This window comes from Semicossyphus pulcher, unplaced genomic scaffold, assembly GCF_022749685.1.
Source record: "Semicossyphus pulcher isolate SPU_LCO1_2020_fin unplaced genomic scaffold, fSemPul1.0.p SCAF_7, whole genome shotgun sequence".
In the NCBI taxonomy this organism is placed as follows: domain Eukaryota; kingdom Metazoa; phylum Chordata; class Actinopteri; order Labriformes; family Labridae; genus Semicossyphus; species Semicossyphus pulcher.
Genome location: NW_027211748.1, coordinates 13,625,505 through 13,650,019, shown reverse-complemented (window position 1 = coordinate 13,650,019; position 24,515 = coordinate 13,625,505). Strand labels below are relative to the sequence as shown.

At 41.9% G+C, this 24,515-nt stretch overlaps 4 protein-coding genes across 4 annotated transcripts; 2 read left to right on the top strand and 2 right to left on the bottom strand.

Moving 5' to 3' along the window:
* The first annotated feature begins 722 nt into the window (after positions 1-722).
* LOC138611880 (alanine aminotransferase 2-like) lies at positions 723-5,645 on the top strand. Its single transcript, XM_069685135.1, has 11 exons — positions 723-827; positions 914-1,003; positions 1,237-1,345; positions 2,868-3,001; positions 3,077-3,320; positions 3,399-3,478; positions 3,577-3,713; positions 3,815-3,989; positions 4,077-4,232; positions 4,341-4,453; positions 5,441-5,645. The coding sequence occupies exons 1-11, from the start codon at positions 723-725 to the stop codon at positions 5,532-5,534; spliced, it is 1,437 nt and encodes a 478-aa protein (XP_069541236.1). The 3' UTR covers positions 5,535-5,645.
* On the bottom strand, positions 5,413-13,409 carry dhx30 (DEAH (Asp-Glu-Ala-His) box helicase 30). Its single transcript, XM_069684326.1, has 19 exons — positions 13,238-13,409; positions 12,908-13,044; positions 12,689-12,799; positions 12,330-12,599; positions 12,099-12,248; positions 11,858-12,010; positions 11,276-11,740; positions 10,675-11,058; positions 10,502-10,580; positions 10,284-10,388; positions 10,004-10,179; positions 9,700-9,906; positions 9,513-9,594; positions 9,218-9,411; positions 8,964-9,123; positions 8,439-8,596; positions 8,135-8,235; positions 7,902-8,041; positions 5,413-6,285 (listed from the first exon to the last, which is right to left on the bottom strand). The coding sequence occupies exons 1-19, from the start codon at positions 13,407-13,409 to the stop codon at positions 6,023-6,025; spliced, it is 3,507 nt and encodes a 1,168-aa protein (XP_069540427.1). The 3' UTR covers positions 5,413-6,022.
* A 1,097-nt stretch (positions 13,410-14,506) lies between these two features.
* Positions 14,507-16,056, top strand: LOC138611375 (chymotrypsin-like elastase family member 3B). Its single transcript, XM_069684443.1, has 7 exons — positions 14,507-14,546; positions 14,660-14,831; positions 14,991-15,116; positions 15,353-15,489; positions 15,583-15,725; positions 15,802-15,954; positions 16,039-16,056. Exons 1-7 carry the CDS (start codon positions 14,507-14,509, stop codon positions 16,054-16,056), a joined length of 789 nt encoding a protein of 262 aa, XP_069540544.1.
* A 77-nt stretch (positions 16,057-16,133) lies between these two features.
* Positions 16,134-21,625, bottom strand: wrnip1 (WRN helicase interacting protein 1). Its single transcript, XM_069685221.1, has 7 exons — positions 20,972-21,625; positions 19,845-20,039; positions 19,354-19,583; positions 18,573-18,793; positions 17,578-17,733; positions 17,406-17,485; positions 16,134-17,290 (listed from the first exon to the last, which is right to left on the bottom strand). Exons 1-7 carry the CDS (start codon positions 21,623-21,625, stop codon positions 17,009-17,011), a joined length of 1,818 nt encoding a protein of 605 aa, XP_069541322.1. The 3' UTR covers positions 16,134-17,008.
* Positions 21,626-24,515: the final 2,890 nt, after the last annotated feature.

Here is a 24,515-nt window from a genome sequence, read left to right as displayed (position 1 = left end):
CAGTATATGTGATGATAAAAAGCAATAAAACACCAACAGAATCAGCAGGCATTAAAACTTAAAAATTAAATATAATCTTCATCAGATTATTTAATTTAAATTAAATTACTTAAACCTTTGTTATTAACAGAATAACTATTAAAATTATAAAGTAATCCATTAATACCCCCTGCAGTGTAGGGACCATAGAGCTGGAGTCACCTGTTTGCTATGAGCCAGTTCTGTATGAGCTGTAAATTATTTTTTATTTTTTTAATACCTTGTGTAGCAGCAAGAGAGCCTACTTTCGTGAAATCTGAAACTTCTCTGCAAAAGAATCCATTTCTATCCAACTCAAAAATAAACATAATTTGATATACAGGTATAAGTGCTGACAGCTGAGATATTAATGTCAGTTCAAAGCAACACCTTATGTAAACACAGCAGAACAATAGTTGAGTGGTTACAGTATACATTCAGGTGACATGCACGGCCAAGACGTGGTAATGTAATGGTTAATATACAACAAAGAAGTCAATTTTTAGTGGTAAGTTAAGGATTTGAATGACATGACTCCACGTCAGTAACAGATTGACCCACTTTGCACTCATTTATATCTTTAACTAGAAATTCCTTACGACATGGAAAGAGTAGTACTTGCAGCAGGCTGACCAGGGACACACAGCTCAGCTCATTTTAGCTCAACACAACCTGTAGTGAAGAAGTGAAGAGAAGTTACAGAGATGTCTGTCCTGCAGGAGATCAGTCAGAATGTAAAGAACATTAAGCCATTAGAATATGAAATCTTGGCCAGAAGACTGAGCCTGATCAAGAAAGAGCTCAGACGGGTAAAGACAAAAAAAAAGTTCATGGACATTTTTCCAACTTGTGTTGTGATATCTGATATCTGTGCTTTAAATCTGTCTGTCCACAGGGAGTGAAAAGGCCATACAAGGAGGTTATAAATGTCGCCATGGGAGACATGCACATGTCAGGTCTGAAGCCTCTGACATTCGTCCGACAGGTGATCTTATTTCTCCAATCCATATTTTACAGATTTTTGTATATTATGAACTTTTTTCTGTTATTTTGTTTGCACTCGACTTTAATGTACATATCATTATTATTATTATGACCATGTCTATTATCAATGACCTTTCAAGACAACGTATCTTCAAGCTGTATTAACACTGCACATGACTGCTAATGCATCTTCTTTAGACTCAAATTCTTCCTGTATGTTTTCATGTTTTGCAGGTTCTTGCAGCTTGTCTTTACCCTCAGCTTATGAACAGCAACAAACTGCCGCTCGACGTCCGGCAGAGAGCTCAGAGGCTGCTTGGTGAATGTGCTGGAGGGAGTGTAGGTAAGTCTGCGTGTGTGGTATTAAAGTGTTAAAGAGCAGGCTCAGTCAAATCACAAAATAATTTCTACTGTTCCGACCTTTACTGTTTTACAGCCAAGATGGTTTTGGTTTATTTGCTCAGGTTTTGAGATTTATTTCCTCCAAGTTTTCTGCCACCATCCAAAAACATTAAAGATAAACTTAATGTTATATGAAGTGTTCCAGCATGACTCAAAGTCTACAGGTGATTGTTGCTCTGTGAGGCTTTAATGGTCATTGAAGAAAAAACAAACTGTAAGATGGCTCAATAGAAGCAACCTAAAAAGGCAGCAGAAATAGTGACCGCGTTTTATTTCATATTTTGACGAATGAAGCATTAAACTTTTTTACTTTTTGGTTTGCAGCCTTAATTTAAGTTTATTGATAGACTGCTTTAGTTGCTTTAGTTGTTTTTCAAGGAATAAAAACAAACATTTGTTCCAGGTTTCTAAATGTGAAAATTCTATGTGAGAATTTTGCAATATTATAAAATGAGCATTTTTGAGTTTTGGAATAATGATCGGACAAAACTAGCTATTTGGAAATGTCACCTTTAGCTGTAGGATAACTTCTTGTGTAGTTAAATTAAAGGAATGTTAAAACATTATTCCCTTATGAAAATGATCTTTAATTGCAGCCCTATGAGATATTAAATAAATAACAGAGATAGACATTAAAATACCTTGGACTATATGTAATAACATTACAAATAATATTGCAAAAAAAAAAAAAAAAGCACAAATGCCATTGTGCAACTCCACAATAGCAGCAGTTATGTGTCTTTCCTTTACATACTCTGTACAATAGTATGGACAAAGGTGGAAGAATGAAACAGTTTATAAGATATACATAGGGATCTATGGATGTATATGGTGGTATAAACACAGTTAAACTGTAATTATGCTGCATATGTAATATTCACACACTATACAATTATGGATGCACGATATTATCTGCACGTTATCGGTATCTGCAGATTATGGCTTGATAAAACAACGATAAAACGACGCTTTAATTACGCCTAAATGCTCGATGACCACGCCTCTTCCATCAAGCGTGAAGAGTGCAAGATGTCTGCAGCATGGCAGTTTTTCAAAGTTTCTGAAAGGGACAGCAAGGTTGCCAACTTGCAATGGTTGCTCAGCATCGGTCATGCGAGGAGGGGCCAAATCTCATTCATTCAACACTATAAATTTAATCGCCCATCTCAAGAATCTGCCAGTGGGCCAATAAGAGTAGAGACTTGATGTTCTCTGCAATTAGGTGAAAAAAAACATGTTCCTAATATATCTGTGTTGAAATCGGTAAAAAGTGTTGGAAAATATTGGCATATCGGCAACAAATCTAATATCATGCATCGCTATATACAATACTAGAGATATTTATAAGAGAAGTAGAAAATAATACCATAATAAAATGTGGTACAACAATGATAATATCAATCTGCTCTGCAGTGTCAGCGCAGCTCTTCTGATCAGTCTGTGTGTATCTGTCACATCTTCAGGTTCGTACACTCAGACACCCGGAATACCAGAAATAGTCAATGGAGTCTCTGAATTCATAACCAGACGAGATGGTGGCGTTCCTTCTTCCCCTGAAAACATCTACATCAGCCCCGGCTCACAGTGGTCCCTCATGGTAACAGTCTGTTTTAAACTGTAAACATTGTCTCTCACCTTCAGTTTGACTAAATCTCTTTACTGCGCGTATTAGAACATTTTTAAGGTGCTGCTGAACCGCGAGGCCTCACCCAGATCAGGCGTGTTGAGTCCAGTGCCGAGCCACTGCACCACCACTTCATCCATCATAAGTCTGGGCGGAGTCACCGTTCCCTACTACCTGAGCGAGGAGCAGGGCTGGCAGCTGCAGGTGGAGGAGCTACATCGCGCTCTGGAATCAGCAAAGGGAGTCTGCAACCCTGTAGCTCTGTACGTCATCAATCCTGGAAACCCCTCAGGTAGAGAAATCTTTATAGATTGATCATTAAAGTTTGTTTTTATATGAAAGATGATTAACATCGTTTTTACGTCTGCAGGTCACGTTCAAAGCAGGAAATCTATGCAAGACGTGATCCGGTTTGTTTCGGAGAAGAGGCTCTTCCTCCTGGCTGATGAGGTGAATGTCTTAAACTATTATTATGGCGCAATAATTAACTCATATAAACAAAACAGTGTAAATAAAGGCTTGAATTGTCTGTAACTTCTCCTCCACAGGTCTATCAGGACTTGATTTATGGGGAACAGACTGAGTTTGTTTCTTATAAGAAGGTTCTGGCTGAGATGGGTCCTCCTCTTTCAGACACGGTGGAGCTGGCGTCCTTCCACTCAGCATCCAAAGGCTTCATGGGAGAGTAGGTTTTTTCAAGGCCTGATGAGAAAAAGTTAATTGTTGACTGTGGAAACATTCAAAGTGTTCTGACAAGTAAGGCCCTGTGTTCTTTTCTACTCTCAGGTGTGGTCTGCGTGGTGGATATGTGGAGCTGGTAAATCTCGACCCAGCTGTTATGAAATACATCAGCACTCTATTCTCCACTGACAGCTGTGCGCCTGTGTTGGGTCAGATGGCCCTGGATTTAATGATCAACCCTCCACAGCCAGGAGATCCCTCATTCCCCCTGTACAATAAGGTGAGTCCAGACATAGACCGGCTTGTCTAAAGAAACATGACGCCCAAGTTCGATCTTTTTTCATGCTCTCGACTCTCTCTTCTGCAGGAAGTAGAGTACATCAGGACCACGGTGGTCCATAATGTGAAGAGAGTCGCAGAGGTTTTGAACAGTCTGCCGGGTTTCTGCTGCCAGCCAGTGGAAGGAGGATCGTTTGCGTTCCCCAGACTGTTTCTTCCACCCAAAGCCATTCAGAAAGCCGAGGTTACAACGCCAGCTCATAGACCGGCAATATAAGCGCTAAAAACGTGCCACATATCTTTTGTACCAGTCTTAAATATTTCAGATCTGTTCATGTTTTTGTTTAATTAGGAAGCAGAATTGCAACCGGACACTTTCTACTGTCTGAGACTGCTGGAGGAGGCTGGTGTGCTGCTGCTTCCTGGGTGTGAGTACGAACAAAAGAAGGGCACCCACCACATCAGGTACAATATAACGTATAAAATGAGGCATGGCTATTTTAAAGCTGCTGTGAGGAGTTTTTCACTGGTTATGAAACAGACTGAAATTAATTCTGATGACTATATGATTTACAAAAACAAACCAGACCATCAGCGCCAAGATTGATTATTTCTACAGTTATTTTTAATGTCTGAAACTGCTGGCAGGGGGTAGGTGTCAGATGAAGCAGTTAACTGCACGCTGCCTTTGTTTACATTTTCCAGGGCAAACATTTTAATTGAGTGATACATATGACTGTTAAAGAAAGCAGGATGAGACTTTTTGTTAAAATCCACCACTAGAAGGAGCAATTCTCCGTCAGTCAAAGCTGGTGTTCTATGTAATCGATAGTAACAATAATATTTGAAATTGTACAAACAGCTCGTGGTTTCGCCCATTCTACATTCCTACAACACCCAGCGTGCATTGCGCCCCTCCCTCTGAGAGGAACGGCCCACCGAGAGACGCTAGAATGAAATAATCCCATTTCGCTGCAGGCACACACTGCAGACATCAGAGGCGGGCGTCCTAGATTAAGGTGTAGTTTAGGGCCTCCCTGGCCTCCGCCAGATGACGTGTTTTACGTAGCCTGGCAGAGGTTTTCCAGGGCCCATTGGAGAAGCGGATAGCATCCTCCAAAGGCAGTTAAATTGCATTTTTTTCCTACCATAATAGCATGATAGCACTGAGGTTGAAAATCAGCAAACTGGCCTTTAAGCATGTACAGGACAAAATCAGCAGAGATAAGAGGTACAGCTTTTGTCCACAGGGGGCGCCAAAATCAACACAAAACTAAAGTTCCTCGCAGCAGCTTTAAATACAGATACATTTCTGTTTTGATAAGGAGTAGCGGTCCATTTTGTGGTCAGAGTTGTATTTTTCATGTAACAAGGATTAACATTAAATGTCACTGTAGTTTAAAATATAGAAACATTTACACCTCTGATCTTTGACTCTCTTTTTCTCTGCAGATTTTGCATCACAAGCCCTCAGGAAACTATGGAAGAAGTGCTGACACGCATAAGCAGCTTTCACACACAGTTTATGCAGGAAGTTTCTGAATGAGAAGCAGCGATAACAGAAAAAGTAGTGACTTATTTTCTCCTGTCATGACCGTCTATGTGCCGTTATTTTACTCACGACAATCAATAACCAGTTCGATCGTTTTCCTTATGTTACTTTGTGGATATTTATTGCAATAAATATGACATTACATGATGCACAGTCATTGACCTTTGGCCAACGATCCTTAATCTCTACTTGTTAGAGTAATGTTCAACTTCTGCTTTTCAGAAAGCGAATTACCATAAATTAGAAACCACAGTCCAAAATCCAAACCACTGGATTTCCACACACCACGTTCATCATTCACCTTAAAACAACAGCTGGCAGCAGTCCGCTGTGGATTTCTGCTCTTCATTTCAACACATTATGTCCTCACTGAGGTATTCAAAAGTTTGTCTTTAATAGAACATGTGAGACACCATCATCCTCTTTGTTCCCTCTGTACCAGCCAGCAGATCCATCACACACACGTAGAAAGTGCTCTGTCATTAGTCCACCTCGCTGTCACTGCCGTCTGCGGTCTGTGCAAAAGGCTTCGAGTCTGTGTTGTTGAGCAGCTCGACGAGTAAAGAGATGAGCTCTCCATCTTGAGAGGAGTTGGTGATTGCGTTGTTGGGGTTGCTGAGGTTGCGGTACAGCATGGTCTGAATGGAAGTGCGTAGCTCCCAAAGCAGCTCCCAGGTGTCCACTGGCAACTCGCAACGCACCAGAGAGTGTCCAGAGAACGACACCTCCACTCGGTCTCCGCTCACTGGGAAGTAAAAGGAAAGAGTCGTTAATGGAGAGGAAGGTTTACTACAAGTCTCGAGTACTTTGTTAAAAGTTTGTGCTATTAAAGTGGTAAATATGTCTGAGCAATTTTTTTAAAGGAAGGAAAAAAAACTTGGTTCTCTCTGGTGTAAAATGCAGGCTAAGTCAATAACTTCTTAATAGTTTGAGTTTTGGGTAGCCTTGTTTTTTTTTGTGCCAGAACTACTACATGTACGTGAAGTCATTGTAAGCCGAGTAATAGAAAGAACTCTTTAAAAAAAATAAAAATAAAATAAAGTGTATTTCTTTATTGTACAGTAAGTCAAATCTTAAAACAGCAGCCTTTTTGACAATTGAAAATGACACTGGCAACATACATATGTCACCACTGAGCAGTTAAATCTGAGGTCAATGTCAGCAGCTTGGAAAACAAGTTGTTGCAGATGCCTCCTGGACAGACCGGTTCAAAGTTTAATCCTATCCACCACGTTTTTTTTTGTTGTTTTTTTTAAACAAAACATAACATACATGACCAATACATGACAACCATAACACACAAAGTCACATTGAAGTAAAGCACAAACACATAACATATTTATACACCAAATATTCTCAGGTCAAGCAACCCAAATTAAGTAACAATGTTTAAATACTAAAAGAAGTGAAGATTGTATAGATAAGGTAAAAATAATAATAATAATAATAATAATAATAATAATAATGATAATGATAATAATAATTTTTTTTTTTTAACTCAATCCATGCAAAAAACAATTCTAATCATTATTATAAGAAGTGTAGCAGTCTGTCAGAATGATCCTGTCCAATGTTTTTTATCGTCTCCATTCATATTTGCAGTATAGCCTTCAAAGATAAAATTATGTTTGATAAACATTCTAAAATTATATATCCACCACGGTTTGTTTGGTTTAACGAGGAATTAAGGCCGGGGTAAACGCTGATAGTTATTGGATGATAGTTGGAGAACAATGCGGGGGCGGTATAGCGCCACATCAAGTTTCCATCCCAATCGTAAAATCACTGTATAAAATTAATATTTATAAAATAGTGTTAATGTGGAACGAAACACAAGATTACAAACTGCTGGTTGCACAATTAACTAACAATAATTAATAACTCGCACTGACAGATTGTTCTTGTTTATGAAGGAAGAAAAAATGGATCTTTGATGGGGAAACAAATGTCATTTAAATGTTGAACATATGTTGTTTATTATGGATGTTTAAAATTGTCAACTTGAGGATCAGTCTGTTAAAATGTGAACAGAGTGTACAGACGAACGCTTCCCCTCATGACATGGTTCATTTCATTTGATGAATGGTCTGGTGTTGTTGTTTAACCCTGTTAAGACCCAGTGAAATGAAATCCACAGTCTACCCTGTAAAATTAAGGCAATGCCTTTATAGGACAGATGATAGAGTCGGAAATGAGTGAAGAGAGAGTGGGGCTGTGCCTCTATACATGGGGCATGTACTTTAACCGCTGAGCTAAACCGGCACCCCCAAACCACTGTGGTGATTAAACTTTGAACCATCACCAAGAGTGACAGTGCATTTGTAATTCACTCCCTTTAACACAAAGCAGCACGTGTCCTACCTTTCTCTGTGATGTCACAGTCTGCGAGCAGCAGCAGGGCGAGCGGATGGACGGCTGAGGAGTCTCTGATGAAAACATTCCCGTTGGACTTGACGGCACTGAAGAAGGTCAACCAGCGACTGGGGAGCTCGGCTTTTCCTCTACAACACAGAAGCGCAACACAAATTTAGAAATGCACTGAGAGTACGACGTATATATCTAAATATGTAGCTGATTTTGGAGCATGCTCAAACCTGTTCACTGAGGAGCGGTGGAGCAGGACAGGCCCACTTATTGTGCGCAAAGCAGTACTGTTGGGGTGGAAGCGGCCTTTGTTCACAACACCTTTCTTCACCTGAGAGTAAAAGTACGTGTACAGTTATTTCATGGGGTTTGGATTAACAAACATGACAAAAACTATATTTGCACCACAAAAATAGACAAAGACCCAAGTCCATCACAATCAGCAAAAAAAACAGGACCATTTTCCACTTAAACCCAGCCTGAATATATAGTATAAAAAGTGGTACTATAACAGGCTCCTTTGTGGCCATGTACCTGGATGAGGTTGGGAAAGAGTCCAGCCAGCAGCACAGCTTTCAGCAGCTCGTCCTGGTGGCTGTGCTGGTTGTAGAGAGAGGAGTTACGCTGGCACTCGTTAGCACGAGACACCAGCTTGGCTTCGTGCAGATTCTCGCTGAACTGAGACATGAGACCTGCAGCACGATGGCACAGGAGAAGAAATGTAGATGAAAAGGAAAGAAATCATTTAAAATTCTCAAAATGCACTGAAAAATGTGACGGGCTACCAATCCAAATAAGTTTTCTGGCTTATCTACATTTGGAGGCGTTTCTGAACTACATTTCCTTTTTATTTTTTACAAAGGCGTCTCAGTCTGGCCTCTGTGGTCGCTCAAATCCAATTTCAAAGCCTTTTGCGTCACAATGACAATGATTTCTCATGCTTTCATGTTGGAAGGCCAGATCACCAGCGTACCTTTTCACAGACAGCTACATAGCCTGCAGTCTGAACAAGGCCAAAGTGAGTGTTGGTGTGTGTGTGTGTGTACGCTTCAAACTGACCATTGATGAATCGCAGGCTGAACCTGGACAGAGTGTGTACGTCTAGAAATTCATCTCTGTCCTCTCTGTCGCCCTCGTGCTGAACTCTCCTCCAGCCCAACACGGCTCTAACGAACACCAGATAGTCGCTGAAGCTGGAGCCGCTCAGAGCCGCTTTCGCCTGGACAAACAGAACAAAGAAAACTCATGAGGACATGATCACACTTATTTGAAAAACTAGCAGAATGAAGAGGTGGGTGGTAAAAGCATCTCACATTGTTGACTAGTGATCTGTTCTGCAGGCTGTTGTGAAAGGGGTCTTTGGTCAGGCAGGCGGCGACAGACAGCATGGGCAGGATACATCTGAACATGGCACTGAGGACCAGCACTTTGCCCAGACGAGGGTCACATGACATACAGGTGACACGCTCTCCTAAAGGCGTCAAGGTTTCCGTCTTGTCCAGAACTCCTACAGAAGTCAACATCAACAGCTTATTAATTCAATCAATCCCACTCTGAGCATTAATCCTCAACATACTGTCCAGAGCATAATAGTTTCTGAGCTCTCACCGATGTCTTGTAGATTTCGAACAGCATCTCTCACAGCTTCCTTCCCTGGACTGTCCAACACTTGGGATAAGAACTCTACAGCCTTCAGACACAAGACAGAGAAATTAACAACGTCCAAAATATAAAAAAAATTAACAGTGTTAATAAAATAAAAACACACACAGAAGCAACTGTTCTCTGTCAGTACCTTGCTGTCAGGACTGTGGATTTTTGCTTGCACCACTAAACTCTCCAGCGGGGTGCGCAGGATCTCAGGGATGGGGAAGGGTGTCATGGATTCCAGCTGCTTTCTTGAGAAAAGGTGATAGGATTGTCCTGGCTGACATCGTCCCGCTCTCCCTTTTCGTTGAGTGACATTAGAGCGAGAAATCCAGACTGTGTCTAGACAAGAGACCTGGAAAACAAAGAAATAAATCATAACCAAAGTGCTCCATTTGAACATATTTTCAAGCTTTGTCTTCGCAGATCTCAAATAGTTTACAAAGACTAACCTTAGTCGTTGGGTCATAACTCTGTTCTTTGTGAGTTCCTGCATCAACCACATGGACGATGTCATCGATGGTGATCGAGGTCTCAGCAATGTTTGTGGCGAGGACAATCTTCCTCTTGCCCACTGGGGGGCGCTGGAACACCATCTGCTGGTCTGTGACTGATAAACTAGAGTGCACTAAAAGATAAAAGAAAAGTACAATTAACATGTAGAGAAAATCATTTCACTATCGAGGAGAACATCAGAAACGTCTTTGTAAATCTGTCTGTGCTCTCTCTTACATGGTAAGATCATCTGAGAGCCTGAGGAGAAGTGGGGCCTTGTCTCCAGCTTTTCCTGAACAGCTTTGATGTCCTGCCATCCGGGGAGGAAACACAACACTGCACCTGATGAGGGGAGAGAATTTTTGTAGGAATTATGATTCAGGGCATCATCTTAAAAACCACTATAAAAGCATCATTTAAAACCAAGGGAAGGTTCGAGTTAGTCTGTTTATTACCTGGTTCTCCATGTTTGTCAATGCGTTCGATTAAATCAGCAACTAAATCTGAATCTGGTGAAAGATCCTCTTTTCCTCTCTTCAAAAAAGATGAGAAAAAAATATAATAAGACACATTTGCATAGATAAATCTGAAAGAATCTGAAAGTAATGCAACCCATGAAAAGTCTCACCTGCTTCTCCGTCTCCTCTCTCTGTTGTACCGGCATCGGGCGTCCCAACTCTCTCATAACGTCCTCCAGGTATCTGTCCCTCACTGGGTGCATGAACCCGGGCACTTTCACCACAGGGCAGCCTCCAAAGTACTGGGCCAGCCTCTGCTTGTCCCCGGTAGCGCTCATTAGCACCACTCGTAGGTTGGGGTTCTCGTTTAAGCTGGAGCGCAGCAGAGCCAGCAGCAGGTCCGTGTTGATGTCTCTCTCGTGAACCTCGTCCACCACAACATGGCTGATTCCCTTCAGGGACGGGTTTGACTGCAGCTTCCTCAGCAGGACGCCCACTGTGAGGAAGAGCAGGGCTCCTCCACTGTGCTCTGGTGGGCGGCTCTCAAGTCTCACCTGTGCATAGAACAATATTTGTTGCACAAAGCTCTAAAATGTATTAATTTATCCTCTCCTGTCATTAGCAATGATTATACTAGCATAACACTCTACTAGTCCTCTAGAGCCTACAGCTGATTATAGCAATAAAAACTATTAGTATTATTAATAGTTATTGACAATATATAAACTTGTGGTTAATAACAGTAAAAGTATAGTATACGCCTGCACCTACCTGATATCCCACTGACTGTTTAAGCTCCGGACCAAGCTCATGAGCAACACGATGGGCCACAGACACAGCGCTGATCCGACGAGGCTGGGTCACCAGGATGTTGCACTCGGCTCCCTCTCCGCCTCTAACGCACTCCTCCAGCAGGAAGCGGGGGATCCGCGTTGTTTTTCCACATCCTGTTTCCCCATCAATCACCACCACCCTGTTGGACTGTACTGTCGAGACCACGCGCTGACGGTGGTCATCAACCGGGAGCGCCACACTCAGTCCAGGGTTTGCTCTCTCCCATTCCTCCTGCAGGTAGGTGTTAAGCTGCCGGGCCTCTCGTTCAGATAGAGGCCTGTACGGCTTGCCTGTAATGGCGTCTGTTAACAAGTCCTCCTCTTCCTCCTCCTGGTTCACTGTCTGCTGTCCTCTTGCTTCTTCTTCCTCCCACAGATTCTGGACTTCTCTTGCTACTGGGTACTGTAATAAAGTAAAGATGACGCATCACTACATGGCTAAAAATAGAACGGCTATGTGGTTCAGCAAGATACCTGCTCTGTTTATCTATATCCGTTTAACATTCATTAAATAACAAACCCGTGCGAGGTACTCTCTCATCTGTTCCTCCAGGTAATCTGGAACTTCCAGGGAGAGGGGTCGTCTCCCTCGCTCTCCAGCCTCCCTCACCATATCTTTATGGTACTTGGCGTGAGTCAGCGGGTTGTTGTCATTATCCAGCAGCTCCAGCTCCTGGAGCAGGTGACATGACAATAACGTTTCCACAGCTCAAGCATGAGGATATATAGTATGTACAGTAGTTTCCCAAAGTTCTTCTCACCTTGAGTTTCATGCAGGCCAGAGCTGCGGCTCTCCTCTCCGCTGTCACTCTGTTGTACGCTGTGGTTGAGAATGTCATCTCCTCTGGCCAGTGGAGGGTCAGCTCACATTTCTTTAGCTTCCCACCTGTTGTTCTGAACTGCATCACCTCCTGTAAGGAAAGAAGATGACTAGTTTGTAAATGATTCCAGAGTGCTTAGCTTTCATTGTGCAAAGGATGAGAGCCACCAACCCGGATTCTGTTGGACGATGTGGCCACCTGGATGACCCTGGTGAGGAGAGATTTTGGTTGTGGAAACAGGGAGAGAGCTTCAGAGAACTTGGAAGTATCTTCTTCAGGAGGGAGTAGCTGCTTTTGTTTTACATCCGCTTTTGCTCTCGGCATGTGAACTTTTTCTGTCCAGTCATCCTCTTCATCATGAAGTGCTGATTGTACCCCTCCGCTAGACCTACCAGATCTCCTTCTGGGGAGCTGATTGTTTGGACCAATGACACCCATTTCCTTACACAAGAGAGAGGGGAAGGAATATCACTAAGAATTGATAAGACAAAATGGAAACACTTTACTTTTTAACAGCTTTTTCAGCTTACTCTCAGTTTGAGACAAGCAGCAGCTGCAGCAAGTCGTTCTGCATCGACCTTCTTGGAGGCATGTCCCTCCTCTTCAATCTCGCAGGGCCAGAGTAGTTTCACAGTGGCTTTCTGCAGACACAAAGGCAAAATACAAACATATCAGCTTAGGGAGATATAAGCTCTCAGAGACATGGTGTATTCAGCAACCCTCCATCTCAGTGTCACTTTGGTTCTGACCTTGACGCTTGCATGTTCACTGCAGCTGTACTGGATGAGCTTGGACAGGTCGTTGACTCCCAGTGAACGGGAGATGGTGTTGTACAAGAGACTTTTAGGATCTGGAAACTCCTTCAAGAGGTTCTTGCTATCGTTACCTAAGACAGTAAAAACAAAGGCCAGACACACAGCGAGGTGACATTATATTTCAAACCCAGCCTAAAGTAAACTGGAAATCACACCCCTACGAAAGCATGAATGCCATGTTTATACACGATGATGTCCTTGAGCTGTACCACTACTGGAAGCTATAACCTGCTGGCTAACTAGCTAACGCCCGTTTTCACTCACCTCCTTTAGACTGTAAATACGATGTCCCGTGTTCCTGAACGCTGCGCGCTTTTGTCCTGTACCACCGTATTTCTCTGCTCCAGTTGGACGCAGTGTGTCCTCCTGTATGGACACATTTGGCAATATTACATAGCGCTCTGAGCTGCACGAGTAAAACACCGGGCTGCGCCATCTTTCAGTTACAATTTCTTCTTCTACGCTACGGCCTTGAGTTGAAGTAGACATTCGGTGTTCACAGCGACACCCTTTGGCGAAGAGTGTGTATTTTTTTCCCATTAATCTATCTTCTCTTTAGCGTGCAAAAACAGACAAAAAAACGTAATATATTACTTTATGCTCACTTTACAGCTTTTTTGGAATATGGGGAACATTTATTAAATATCTTGAACGCCACCTACCAAGATGAATGAATACTTAAGAACATGATGTAATGCATAAAGATGACACAACATAGCTACAGATTACATTCTGGAAAGATCTTTTGTTTCATGTAAAACAGCAAATATGATCAAAATTTACGACAAAAATGTTTTTACTTACTTTATATGTAATGATAGTAAATTGTGCACTATTGTTAACCTTTTTATTTTATTGGCTAAATGTTGATGTAACCCCCTCATTTAAAATGTTCTTCATTGATTTAGAATGTTATTTTGAATCTCTTTAACTCTCCAGCAAGAAAGCTATTTCAATTATTTCAATTCACAAAGAACTTTTCCCTGAATGAGTCTGTCACAAAGACTTTTGGGTTTGTCGCCTTTGGATTTCCTTTCATGTGCCTTGCTTGATGAACTGAACTGACATGTCTGACTGTTTGTACATGTGTATATACAAATAAAGTTTTGTTACTAATATAATTTTGTAATGAATACATCATTAATTTTGATTTAGAAAGAATCAGTCTTACAAAACCCTACAAAAATGTAACATCTGTTCCTAGCAATAAATATATTATGACGCTTTAAATATTTAAAAATGTAGTCCTGTTTAAAATAATAAAATAATCTTATTTTCTCCTAAAGTGGGTCCATAGGGTTGTCACCATTTCCTTTAAGGTTGTTAGGAGACCATCTGAAGTGTTGACAGAATGTAAGTTGGAATAACTCTATCAGCACATACTGATATACAGTCTGCTGTACAGTCATTATCTGAGCCTGTTAAACCATCTGTAAAATGAGAGGAGAACTCCCAGGCCCTGTCTTGTGCTGTCTGGACTGCTGCCCATAAATAGCAGTGCATGATGAGCTGCTTCTTCTGGATGAAAACGCGATGGTTTTTGCACTGCTCCTCCTTCTGGTCGTCACAACTGGTGAGTCCAGATTTGACACATTCATTTTCTTCTTGGAAGAAGTACATGTATTAAATATGAAGCTTGTAGAGATTCACATTCATTCTGTTGGTTATATCTCCTCTGTGTTGTAGCATCTGGGTGCGGTGTACCCAGCCACCAGCCCGACACCGGCCGTGTGGTGAACGGGGAAGAAGCCCGTCCATACAGCTGGCCATGGCAGATTTCTTTGGAGTCATTTTTCCCCACTTGTGGAGGGACACTTATCGCCCCTAACTGGGTATTGACTGCTGCACACTGCATCACGTGAGGAAATACTTCATCTAATTATACTTCCAGATTTACACTTAAGGGTTATTTTTCTTGGAACAATCACATTATAAGTTTTTAATGTATTTTTTAAATGTAATTTTTAACTACTTTTAAAATGTATTAACTAGATAATCTTTTTATTTTCCAATCCAGATTCCACACGTACAGGGTGGTTCTTGCTGAGCATGACATGAACAAGGAGGAGGGACCTGAACAGTTTATCATGGTGTCAAAAATGTTCATCCATCCCAAATGGAACGACAACTGTGCGTCGTGTGGGTAGGTTCTGATACATTTTCAACACAACCACTGTGGTGCTCCAGACAGATCTGTGTTTGATTATTAAGAAGCACAGTGTCCTTGGAAAGGTGCCAACCCTGAGAGTTTCTGCCTGACAGCAGCTGAGTAAATACTAGTTCTGTTAATGTAATGAAAACACCTTCATCTGTAGAAATACTTAAGCAGTAAAACGTAATACTGATTTGTTTAATTCTTTGTTTCATCTTGTTTTGTAGGAATGACATCGCCCTGCTTAAGCTGGAAAAAAGTGCTGTTATCAATGACAAGGTTCAGCCAGCGTGCCTGCCAGAGGAAGGTGCTATTCTCGCCCACAACCAGCCCTGCTACGTCACAGGCTGGGGTCGTCTCTACTGTAAGACCTGTCGCCAAGCATGCCATACTGTTGACACCTGTAGAGATGTATCGGATATTGAAATGCCTAGTTGGTATTTCGTTTCTCTCTTAGCTGGTGGTCCTCGGGCGACGACACTGCAGCAGGCCCTACTTCCTGTGGTGGATCACAGCACCTGCAGTCAAAGTGACTGGTGGGGGAGCTCAGCAAAGACGACGATGGTCTGCGCAGGAGGAGAGAGCAAGTCAGCGTGCCATGTGAGGAACACCACAACTCAATGTTTTTTTGTGAAGCAATATTTTTAATTGCTCAAATGTTTGCCTTTATCTTCAGGGTGACTCTGGAGGTCCTCTGAACTGTAAGGGCAGAGATGGTAAGTGGTATGTAGAAGGGGTGACCAGTTTTGTGGATGGACAAGGCTGTAATACCCCTCAGAAGCCCACAGTGTTCACCCAAGTGGCCTCTTTCATCCCGTGGATCAGTGAGGTGAGGGAACTTTACATTAAGATATATAATCATAAAAAGGGTCAGAAGAATGTAATAAACCTAGTCTTGTGTTTTTCCCTTCAGACCATGGCCCAGAACTGAAGGAGATCCTACAACTGAGCAAGTGATTGAACAATAAACTGAATAATAAAACTTTCATTTTATATTTGTCTTGTATTTCATCAAAGTATATACAGATTAGAACATGAAAAGACAAACATTTTAGTTTGTTTATAACACAGACTGTATAAAACAATGGATGACATGACAGCTCCCTAAAAGTGAAGCCAAAACATTTGGAGCGCCCCCTGCTGACTGGCTGCAGTATAGGTCATAAAGCCCGACTCCTCCATTTTAACAGATGGGACACGAGCCAAACTATAAAATTAAAATACACGCCAAATACATTTTTTCAAACATGGTTTCTGTCATTATAGTTAGTTCTTATCATGCTGATTTACATCCAAGTGCTCATTCTTCTGACAAGTTTAATTTTAATTAGTTATTTGATGCTGTAAAAAGGATGATTGACAGCTCTGTTGACAAATAACAGCTCCTGCAGCTGATCTGTTCCGGATTAGCAGAATAGAGGAGGAACGGTGAGAGGAAACATAACTAGAACAATCACTACAGTCATTGAAGTTTCCATATCTGTGAGAGTCTGCCTCAGACCAACACAAGAAGCTGCCCTGCTGTTGGGGCTGTTTTGGCTTCAATATTGGACAATGAGAGCAGATGGAGACGCGTCGTCCATCTATATATACAGTCATTGGTATGTGGAACACGTTTCAAGGACAGGACAAATGTAAACAAACATTAAAGATTCAAACATGTATTATGGGTATACAAGGCCTGTTGTGTAAACATGAATTAAAGGTATATTGTGTCTTTTATAACATATATAACAGCAGATGAAGATAACAAATAGCAAATTGTAGATACATTCGAACATGACATGATGGTTATGTATTTTTCATTGGACAGTATTGCTTCCAATTATCAGCCTGTTTTTTAACATATTGCATAAAGCTGTCTCAGTCATTACCACAGGTCCTCATGGCTCTGAAGGTGTCCAGGTGAAGAAGTCAACATCCCGCAGCTCCTCGGGTAAGTACTCCTGCTCCACCGGGCCGCTGAAGGCCGGATTGTATTTGTAGCCTTTAGCGTAGCCCAAGTTTTTCATCAGCTTGGTCGGGGCGTTGCGAAGGTGCAGAGGGACAGAAGGCAGGGGGCCTTTGTGGTTCCTTAAAGAGGCCTTTACATTAGCATAGGCAAGGTATATATCTACTGACTTGGGGGCTCGAGCCATGTAGACGACACACTGAGCCAAGATCACCTGATGAGCGGGGAAAAAGAAGAAGACAGGAGAGGATACAACTGTTATAAGACTGACTGATAATTACATTCATGTGTCTGATTTTACGACTTGAAAACTGGTCAGGTAAGCGTACCTCGCATTCAGGCATCCCGATGAAGTGACAGGCCTGGAAGGCGGACACAGCCTGAGGAAGAGCGGCAGGATCAGCCAAACCTGAGAGACACATGAGACAAGAGACAGAGGCCATTCAGTCACACTGTGTTCTAATAATCTTTGTTTCGTTTGAAATCAATTATTTCTCTTACCCACATCCTCGCTGGCAAAGCGGACCAGTCTGCGAGCCACATAGAGAGGATCCTCGCCGCCCTCCAGCATGCGGCCCAGCCAGTACAGAGACGCATTCTCATGGGAGCCTCTCATGGACTTATGTAAGGCTGAGATACAGTTGTAATGCTCCTCACCTGTTAGGTTACAGACGATACATGTGCAAGGAAAGAAGATACATCAATTTTTCAGGTTTCAAACCTTCACAAAGGCCTGAAGAAACATAAAGGAACCAAAAATGATCAGAAAATCTAAAGCTGTAAGTAAGGGAAGAACACTGATACTAAGGGAAGAACGCCATATCCATTAAGGCCATTAGACCAGCTGAGTGACAGTTTCATCACCCTGTGAAGGGAACAGTAAATCTCAGGCTTCTGCGACAGCTGACGTGTTATGTAACAGGATGGTGTACAGGACTAATGGCTATTAGGTCGGATGAAAGGGTGAGTAGGAGTTATGCACTGATACTCGGGGAGAGGTGTGGGGTGACAGAGTGTAGATGACCAGAAAAGTACAGTACGTGCATATTGTAACTAGGAGAGAGAGTAAATAAACATAGACTTCATACAGTCACAGTTTTATACATCATTTTGTGAGGACACTGGAGCTCTACTTAAATGTGTGTACAGTTATAACAACATGTGCTGCACACACAAAACAAACATGTGGCACTTTTTCATTTCATATGAATGCCCTTTAACAAGCTAGTGATCACAGTTTCTGGGCAGTAATATGACAGGGTAGTTAGGCTAAAAGATACCCCCTCTACTTTAATGTCATTGATAGCATGTGTTTTACAGAGACGCTGAGATGATTTAAAAATGTGGATTTGTGAAATATGAAGCATGTGCAGAAACACTAGAACCATCTGAAACTCTGAGAGGAGATGCATGACATTTTGTTGTACATTTGTGCAATGACAATAAAGTATTCTATTCTGTCCTATAAAGTAAAAAAGCAGTACATCTGGGTTTACCAGCTTTATCGTAGAGAATATGGGACCTCTGTAGCCCTTCCTTGATGTGCTCCTCCTTCACCAGTATTTCCTGAGAACCATCTTGTCCTGATTGGTTGGGCCGGGCCGAGTTCACCTGAGCCTGAACAGCCAGCTGCAGACTGTTGAGCCCTGTTCGCGCGTCACCATCACAAAGGTAGGCGATGGTGTCCAGAGCTTTTTGTTCAATGAGAATCTTTGGCCTGGGAAAACAAAAATACATGTCAGCTATCAGCCAGATCCGCATTAATACTTTTACATATTCCTTTTTTGTAAGGATGCAACACATTAGACATAATAGAATATTGCCAACAGATATTATTTAGATATTTTTCCAACAAATATACAACAAACAACCTGTAAATTCAAGTTGTTTACAGGTGATAGTCTGCTCCCCTGACATGAACCTGCTCCTGAGTAGGATAGTTGTGTAGCATAGGTCACCATAGAGATTTATCCTGGATAAAATGAGCAAGCTTCATTCTGGTTCAAACCACAAGTTAGCTGGCTAACACTTTAATCTCAACGCGTGTCACAGGCCCAGATTTCCGAGCTTCAATCATATGCAAATTCTTTTCTGTCAACATATCAGCCCGGACCAGAGCTGAGGGGATTGCTGACTACACGTAAAGTCCTCCCATACATTATCTAAGCCTGGAACACTAGAAAACAACAGGCCTCCTACTAAATCAAAAGGATTTTTAGAGTTTTAGAGTGACACACCCAGAAAGATCTGTAACACTGCATGCTCAGAAACACTTACTCGTGTTTATCTGATTGGTCTGGATCTTTGGGGTCTCGTCCCTGGACTGTGATGCCCAGCATCTCCAAAGCCCTTTCCAGGATCAAGCCCATCGCCTCCACAGAGAGCCTCTCCAGAACCAGCACCCTGCACCTGCTCAGCAGGGCGGCATTCACCTGGAAGGACGGATTTTCTGTGGTTGCTCCGATCAGAGTTATGGTCCCGCACTCCACGTGAGGGAGGAAGGTGTCCTACAGATGCAGTCACATGTAGACAGAGGGAAAAAGAGAAAGCAGAGCGAACATGAGAGGAAGAAGGCGACAGTGACCATCTCTGAAATGACAAGATATCAAAAGTAAGTACTGTATTTGTTAGACTACTATTAAAAGACTTCATTTGTTTCTTGAATGAAGAAGGCATAGTCCTTGATAAGTTATTGTACTGCTTACAACACAAATACAGCTTACATTACAAATAATGATCAGAGCACATCCTTATTCTTAATACTTCACCTGCTGGGATTTGTTGAAGCGGTGAATTTCATCTATGAACAGGATGGTCTTCCTCTTGCACAGTCGCAGCTCGTTCTGCGCCTGCTTGATCACCTCTCTGACATCATTGATGGACGCGCTGGTGGCAGACAGAGTCACAAAACGGGCTGTTCCCTTCTTTTTACTGGTGCTGGCGATAATGTGAGCAAGAGTGGTCTGAAAGGAAACAAATGTACTTTAAATAATCTCTATTTTATGAGCCATTTATTTTATTTCCAGGTCATATAATGCACCCTACTTTGAGATCCTTCTTCACAGTAAATCCTTATAACAAGCTCTTAAAATAACGCTTCAGTTGTGAAACCAAGACAACTGACAGGGGGAGTTAAAGAGGTAGATTGTTACTGAAGCATGTTGACAAAGTCTAGGTATGGCAAGCTGCTAAATGACAATCTATGCTGGTAGCTTGGCATACCTAAGAAGTCATTACCATGCTGTATTCAGGTGTGACAAATAACAGTTGCAAGACCCAACCTGGCAGCCAGAGAAGAGACAACTTACTCTTTCATCATGCTCTCAGCAAGTCTCTCTTTATCGAGTGCAAGAGAGGGGGGACGTAAAAATAATAGCCTTATTGTTTGGCCAATGTTATTGGTCGATATTGACCTATCAGAGATAAATCAGAATCAGTGCATGCTTTTGGACATCTGCTGATAGGATTTATAACAATGTTCGGAGTGATTTAAAAATCATGTCATTGCAAACTTGGTCATGCAGAATGAGCTCAGACTTCATACGTGCATACAGCGGTCTGCATAACTATCAGTTGGTTAAAAATGTTACATTTTCTTTAATAAAATTATTTGTTTCAGAAAAGTGTTATCTGAGGAGCTTTGCATAGTCATGTCAGTGCAAAATTGGGGCAAAAAGCAGTCTATTTCCCCCCCCCCCAATAAAATTAATGTTTAAATATGTAACTGCCTCTCTTTCTATCTCTCTCTCTTTTTTTTTTTATAAAACGTAAATATAATATATTTTTGTAAGGTTTTAAAGGGTAATTTTCTTAGACACAAATCTTATAAATAGTAGTAGTTATACAGTAAGCTATTGTTGAAATAAGGGAACACCTCAGTCATCGCCGCCCTTACCTTTCCACATCCCGGTGGTCCCCAAAGGATCAAAGATGGTATTTCCTGTGATTCCAGAAGTGAGCGGAAGAGTGTTTCCTGGCCTACAACTTTACTTTGGCCAAAGTAGTCCTCCAGTGTGTTTGGTCTCAGAATCTCCGCCAAAGGCTTGTTTATCGCTAGCAGAGTCCGCGGAGGGATATGATTTGATGTCTTCGAAGTTTGTCCGTTAGATTCACAGAGTTGGCTCTTCAGATTCTCTGCACCTGCTGGTCCAGGTTCTGCCTCCGCCAGCAAACTACGTTTAATTCCCTTATTGACAGCAGTTTGTTTACCTGACAGTAACCCACTTCGTTCACTTTGAACCGAAACTTTGCTTTTGTTGGTCTGAAACAGAGAAAATACAGAGGAAGACGGATTGGACATGGAGGAGGAGGAGGAGGGTGAGCTGGCGGACGGTCTGTTTACACTGGGGCTGGGTGGTAACGCCTCCGCACTAAAGCGAGATTTCTTCAAAGGAGGTTCGCTCTCGTTTGTTGTTGACGGACTGCTGTCGGTAATGGTGTTCAGCAGGCACACGTCAAGGTGTCCGTTAATTGTGGAAGGCTCAAATTCTTTAAAACAAACCGGACATTGCACAGAGTCCGGTGCTGTAGGTGGCATCTCGTTCGCCATTTTGGTTCCCGCGAAACATTTGACCTTTAATCACGTGACCAAACACTGATATGAGATTAACCGTTTGAAAGTTTTCTTTTACTTTGCTCATCACAGATGCAACTCCCCCTTTACATTTATTAAACAAAATATGACTTTTCGAAGAATATTATAGTTTTACTTTTTTCTTTTTACTTCCTCTCATTTCTTTACTGCCTGTGTGCATTCAAGTGCTGATGGCACGGTCCGACATCAGATAATTTTTAGTCTAGTTTATGTTTTTGCAACAGAAATTGGGCTGCATAAAAACGAAAACACTGAAATTGGAGTTGGGTTGTTTTTGGTTAAGCCATTGGCATGGTTCCTCTGGCTAATGTTGCAAATTAAATGTGTCTGTAACAGTTTTGACAAACAGTATTGCGGGTCCTTGGAAACTTTTTTTTTCCCCATAGGCAAAAGTACGTGAATGCATCAAGTTCCTAACATGGAACTCTGGGTGCTCGTGAAATATAAGGTTATGTTTAAGGTCCACGTGTCCTTGTTTATTAAGAAACTAAAACGGAAACTGATAAATTACCTCACAATTGAGACATGCAGAAAAATAATTCGTCATATTTCAAAGCTGTTCGTTGTCGTGCAACGTTGGTTTGTCAAGTGGGGGAAGTGGGAAATTTTTAACAGGCCCCCAGAAAATTCAGGCCTAAATTCTAACAGCAAATGTATGCAAATTATGCTTGCTAAGGATGTTGACTATGCTAAGGATGGTCCTTTATAAACTAATCCTGCCTTGAGGAGTGCCCTGTGTCAAAATCAAGTTTTAAGCTGCAGATTGTGTCACTTTTGTGCTTTTATATATTCCAATAGGCTATATTAATGTGTGCAATTTAAGTGACATAACAGCAAACTGGGCGTGACGTTGTATAATAGCACAGAATAAGTGGCCGCATTGCATTGAGAGTATGAGGAACAGGGTATTATAGAGAATTAGACTGGCTAATAAATATACAAGACACTTAAGGCTCTCCATGCTACAAGGGCTTATAATTACAAGAATATAATATTGAAAAGAAAGAAATGCACAACATTGAAATAGAAAAAACTGATCTGATTTTAAGCTGCTTTTTCTTATAAACTTACTGGTACTTTACTGTTGCCCATTTCTTCTTCTGTCAGATAAAAGACCCGGGGAGAAACACACCAGGGAGGTCAACCAGGCCAGGAAGACGCAGAGAGAGCTCAGACGGAAAGGCCTGGCAGCCAAGTGTCTCCCTCAGGGAGGATGGCCAAGCTGAAGTCATTTCACTAGTGTGCCAACAGCCGAAACATGACCAAGCTGGCCTTATTCCCCTACTTGGAGAAGGTGAAAACTCTACGCTGCTTCTGGGAGATGAAGTTTGAACCAGAGGTATACATGCAGCTCCCTAAATCCATACTAAATATACTCAAACTAAATCAAGAAGTAGGGATATAGTTAGTCTTTTTTGAATCAGCCATTCAAGTCTGCAGGAGTACCAGCAGAGGGTGGCAAAAGTCACCTTTTTAGATAACAGGAATGCTGTAACCATGTACTGGTGCATGTTCTGATGTACTGAATAGAATGCCTAATACGTGTTAATTTAATCAGTGGTAAATTTCCATATCGTGTGATGACCTAAGGGTACCAAAATAGCATAAAGCATGTAATCTGGAATTCAATTAATCACAGCTAACATGCATTTGTAACTTAAGTCGTCTACGATAAAGCAAACTGAGACATTGTAAGTATCCAAAGAGCAGTTTGGTTTCTTTCCCTCCATGGCCGCCAAAACATTCATTTGCACACCGAGGGCGCAGCTCCCATCCAGAAGTGAGCTCATGATTGTACTTGGCAGAGCTGCTGGTGAAGCCAGAAGTGGCTGGGGAGATATCCAGACGTGCCAAACATAGCTGTAATTGGCTGCTGCCAGCCAGATGATACATTCTTGGCTTTGAGGCCATGTGGCTTTCACACCCAGAGGGTCACTTAAGCACAATAGGGATTACGGTGTTGGGTTTAAAGGTCCTCAGAGATACTGTGCGTAATTTATGAAATAATTGATGCCTTAATCTTGAATTTGGATTGAATATTGTTATTATTGTAATGTTATATACATGGATATGATTTAGGGTCAAACAATATAATTCAATGTAATATTACCTCAGTTGAGACTGCTGAGTGTAAGCATCCACGTGATAGTCTGTGTGACATTTGGAGCAGTAATTCAATAGCACAGGCTATTTATTTGCACCACATCCAAGTGTCAGTGTTGACAGGGAGACTTGAGCCCCTGTCACAATTCTCGCAGTTTTCGATGTCAGTACTGTGCTCAATCTTAATTTTGCTTCCACCTTTAGTTTATTCAGAGTTATTTTCTAAGAGGAGAATAAAAGTCCTGTTTTAGTGAGAGTGGAAAGGTTAGATTAAGAGAGAGAGAGTTGGTATCTTATACACTCACTGCTGGCACCTGTCACTCTTTTGTCATAAGGACAAACCGCCCGTCCTCTGGCTCCGAGTGCTGATGGGAGTGGGGCGTTGACTGAATTAACAGCGGCTGTGTGAGGATAGTGTAGTATTAACGTTTGGGCGGTCCGTACCCCGGGAAGGGAACTGTCATCTCCTCTGACTCACCACTTGAGACTCTACTCCATAAGCTCCGAGAGGTTCTTTGTAGTTAAAGATAGGAAAAGAAAAGCCACAGAAGGAGGATGAAGAGTAAAGTTAAAGCCATGAAGAACTTTGTCACCGGCTGGGACATTTGGCTAGTCAACAGCATGTGTGTGGTCGCCTCCTACCTCTGGCGCAGGCTGTGCGGTTTACTCTGCTACAGGACGAGGCACAGAGCATCCACTCCACCCGCACTTCAGGTATATACAAGGCTGTTTGACCTGTTAA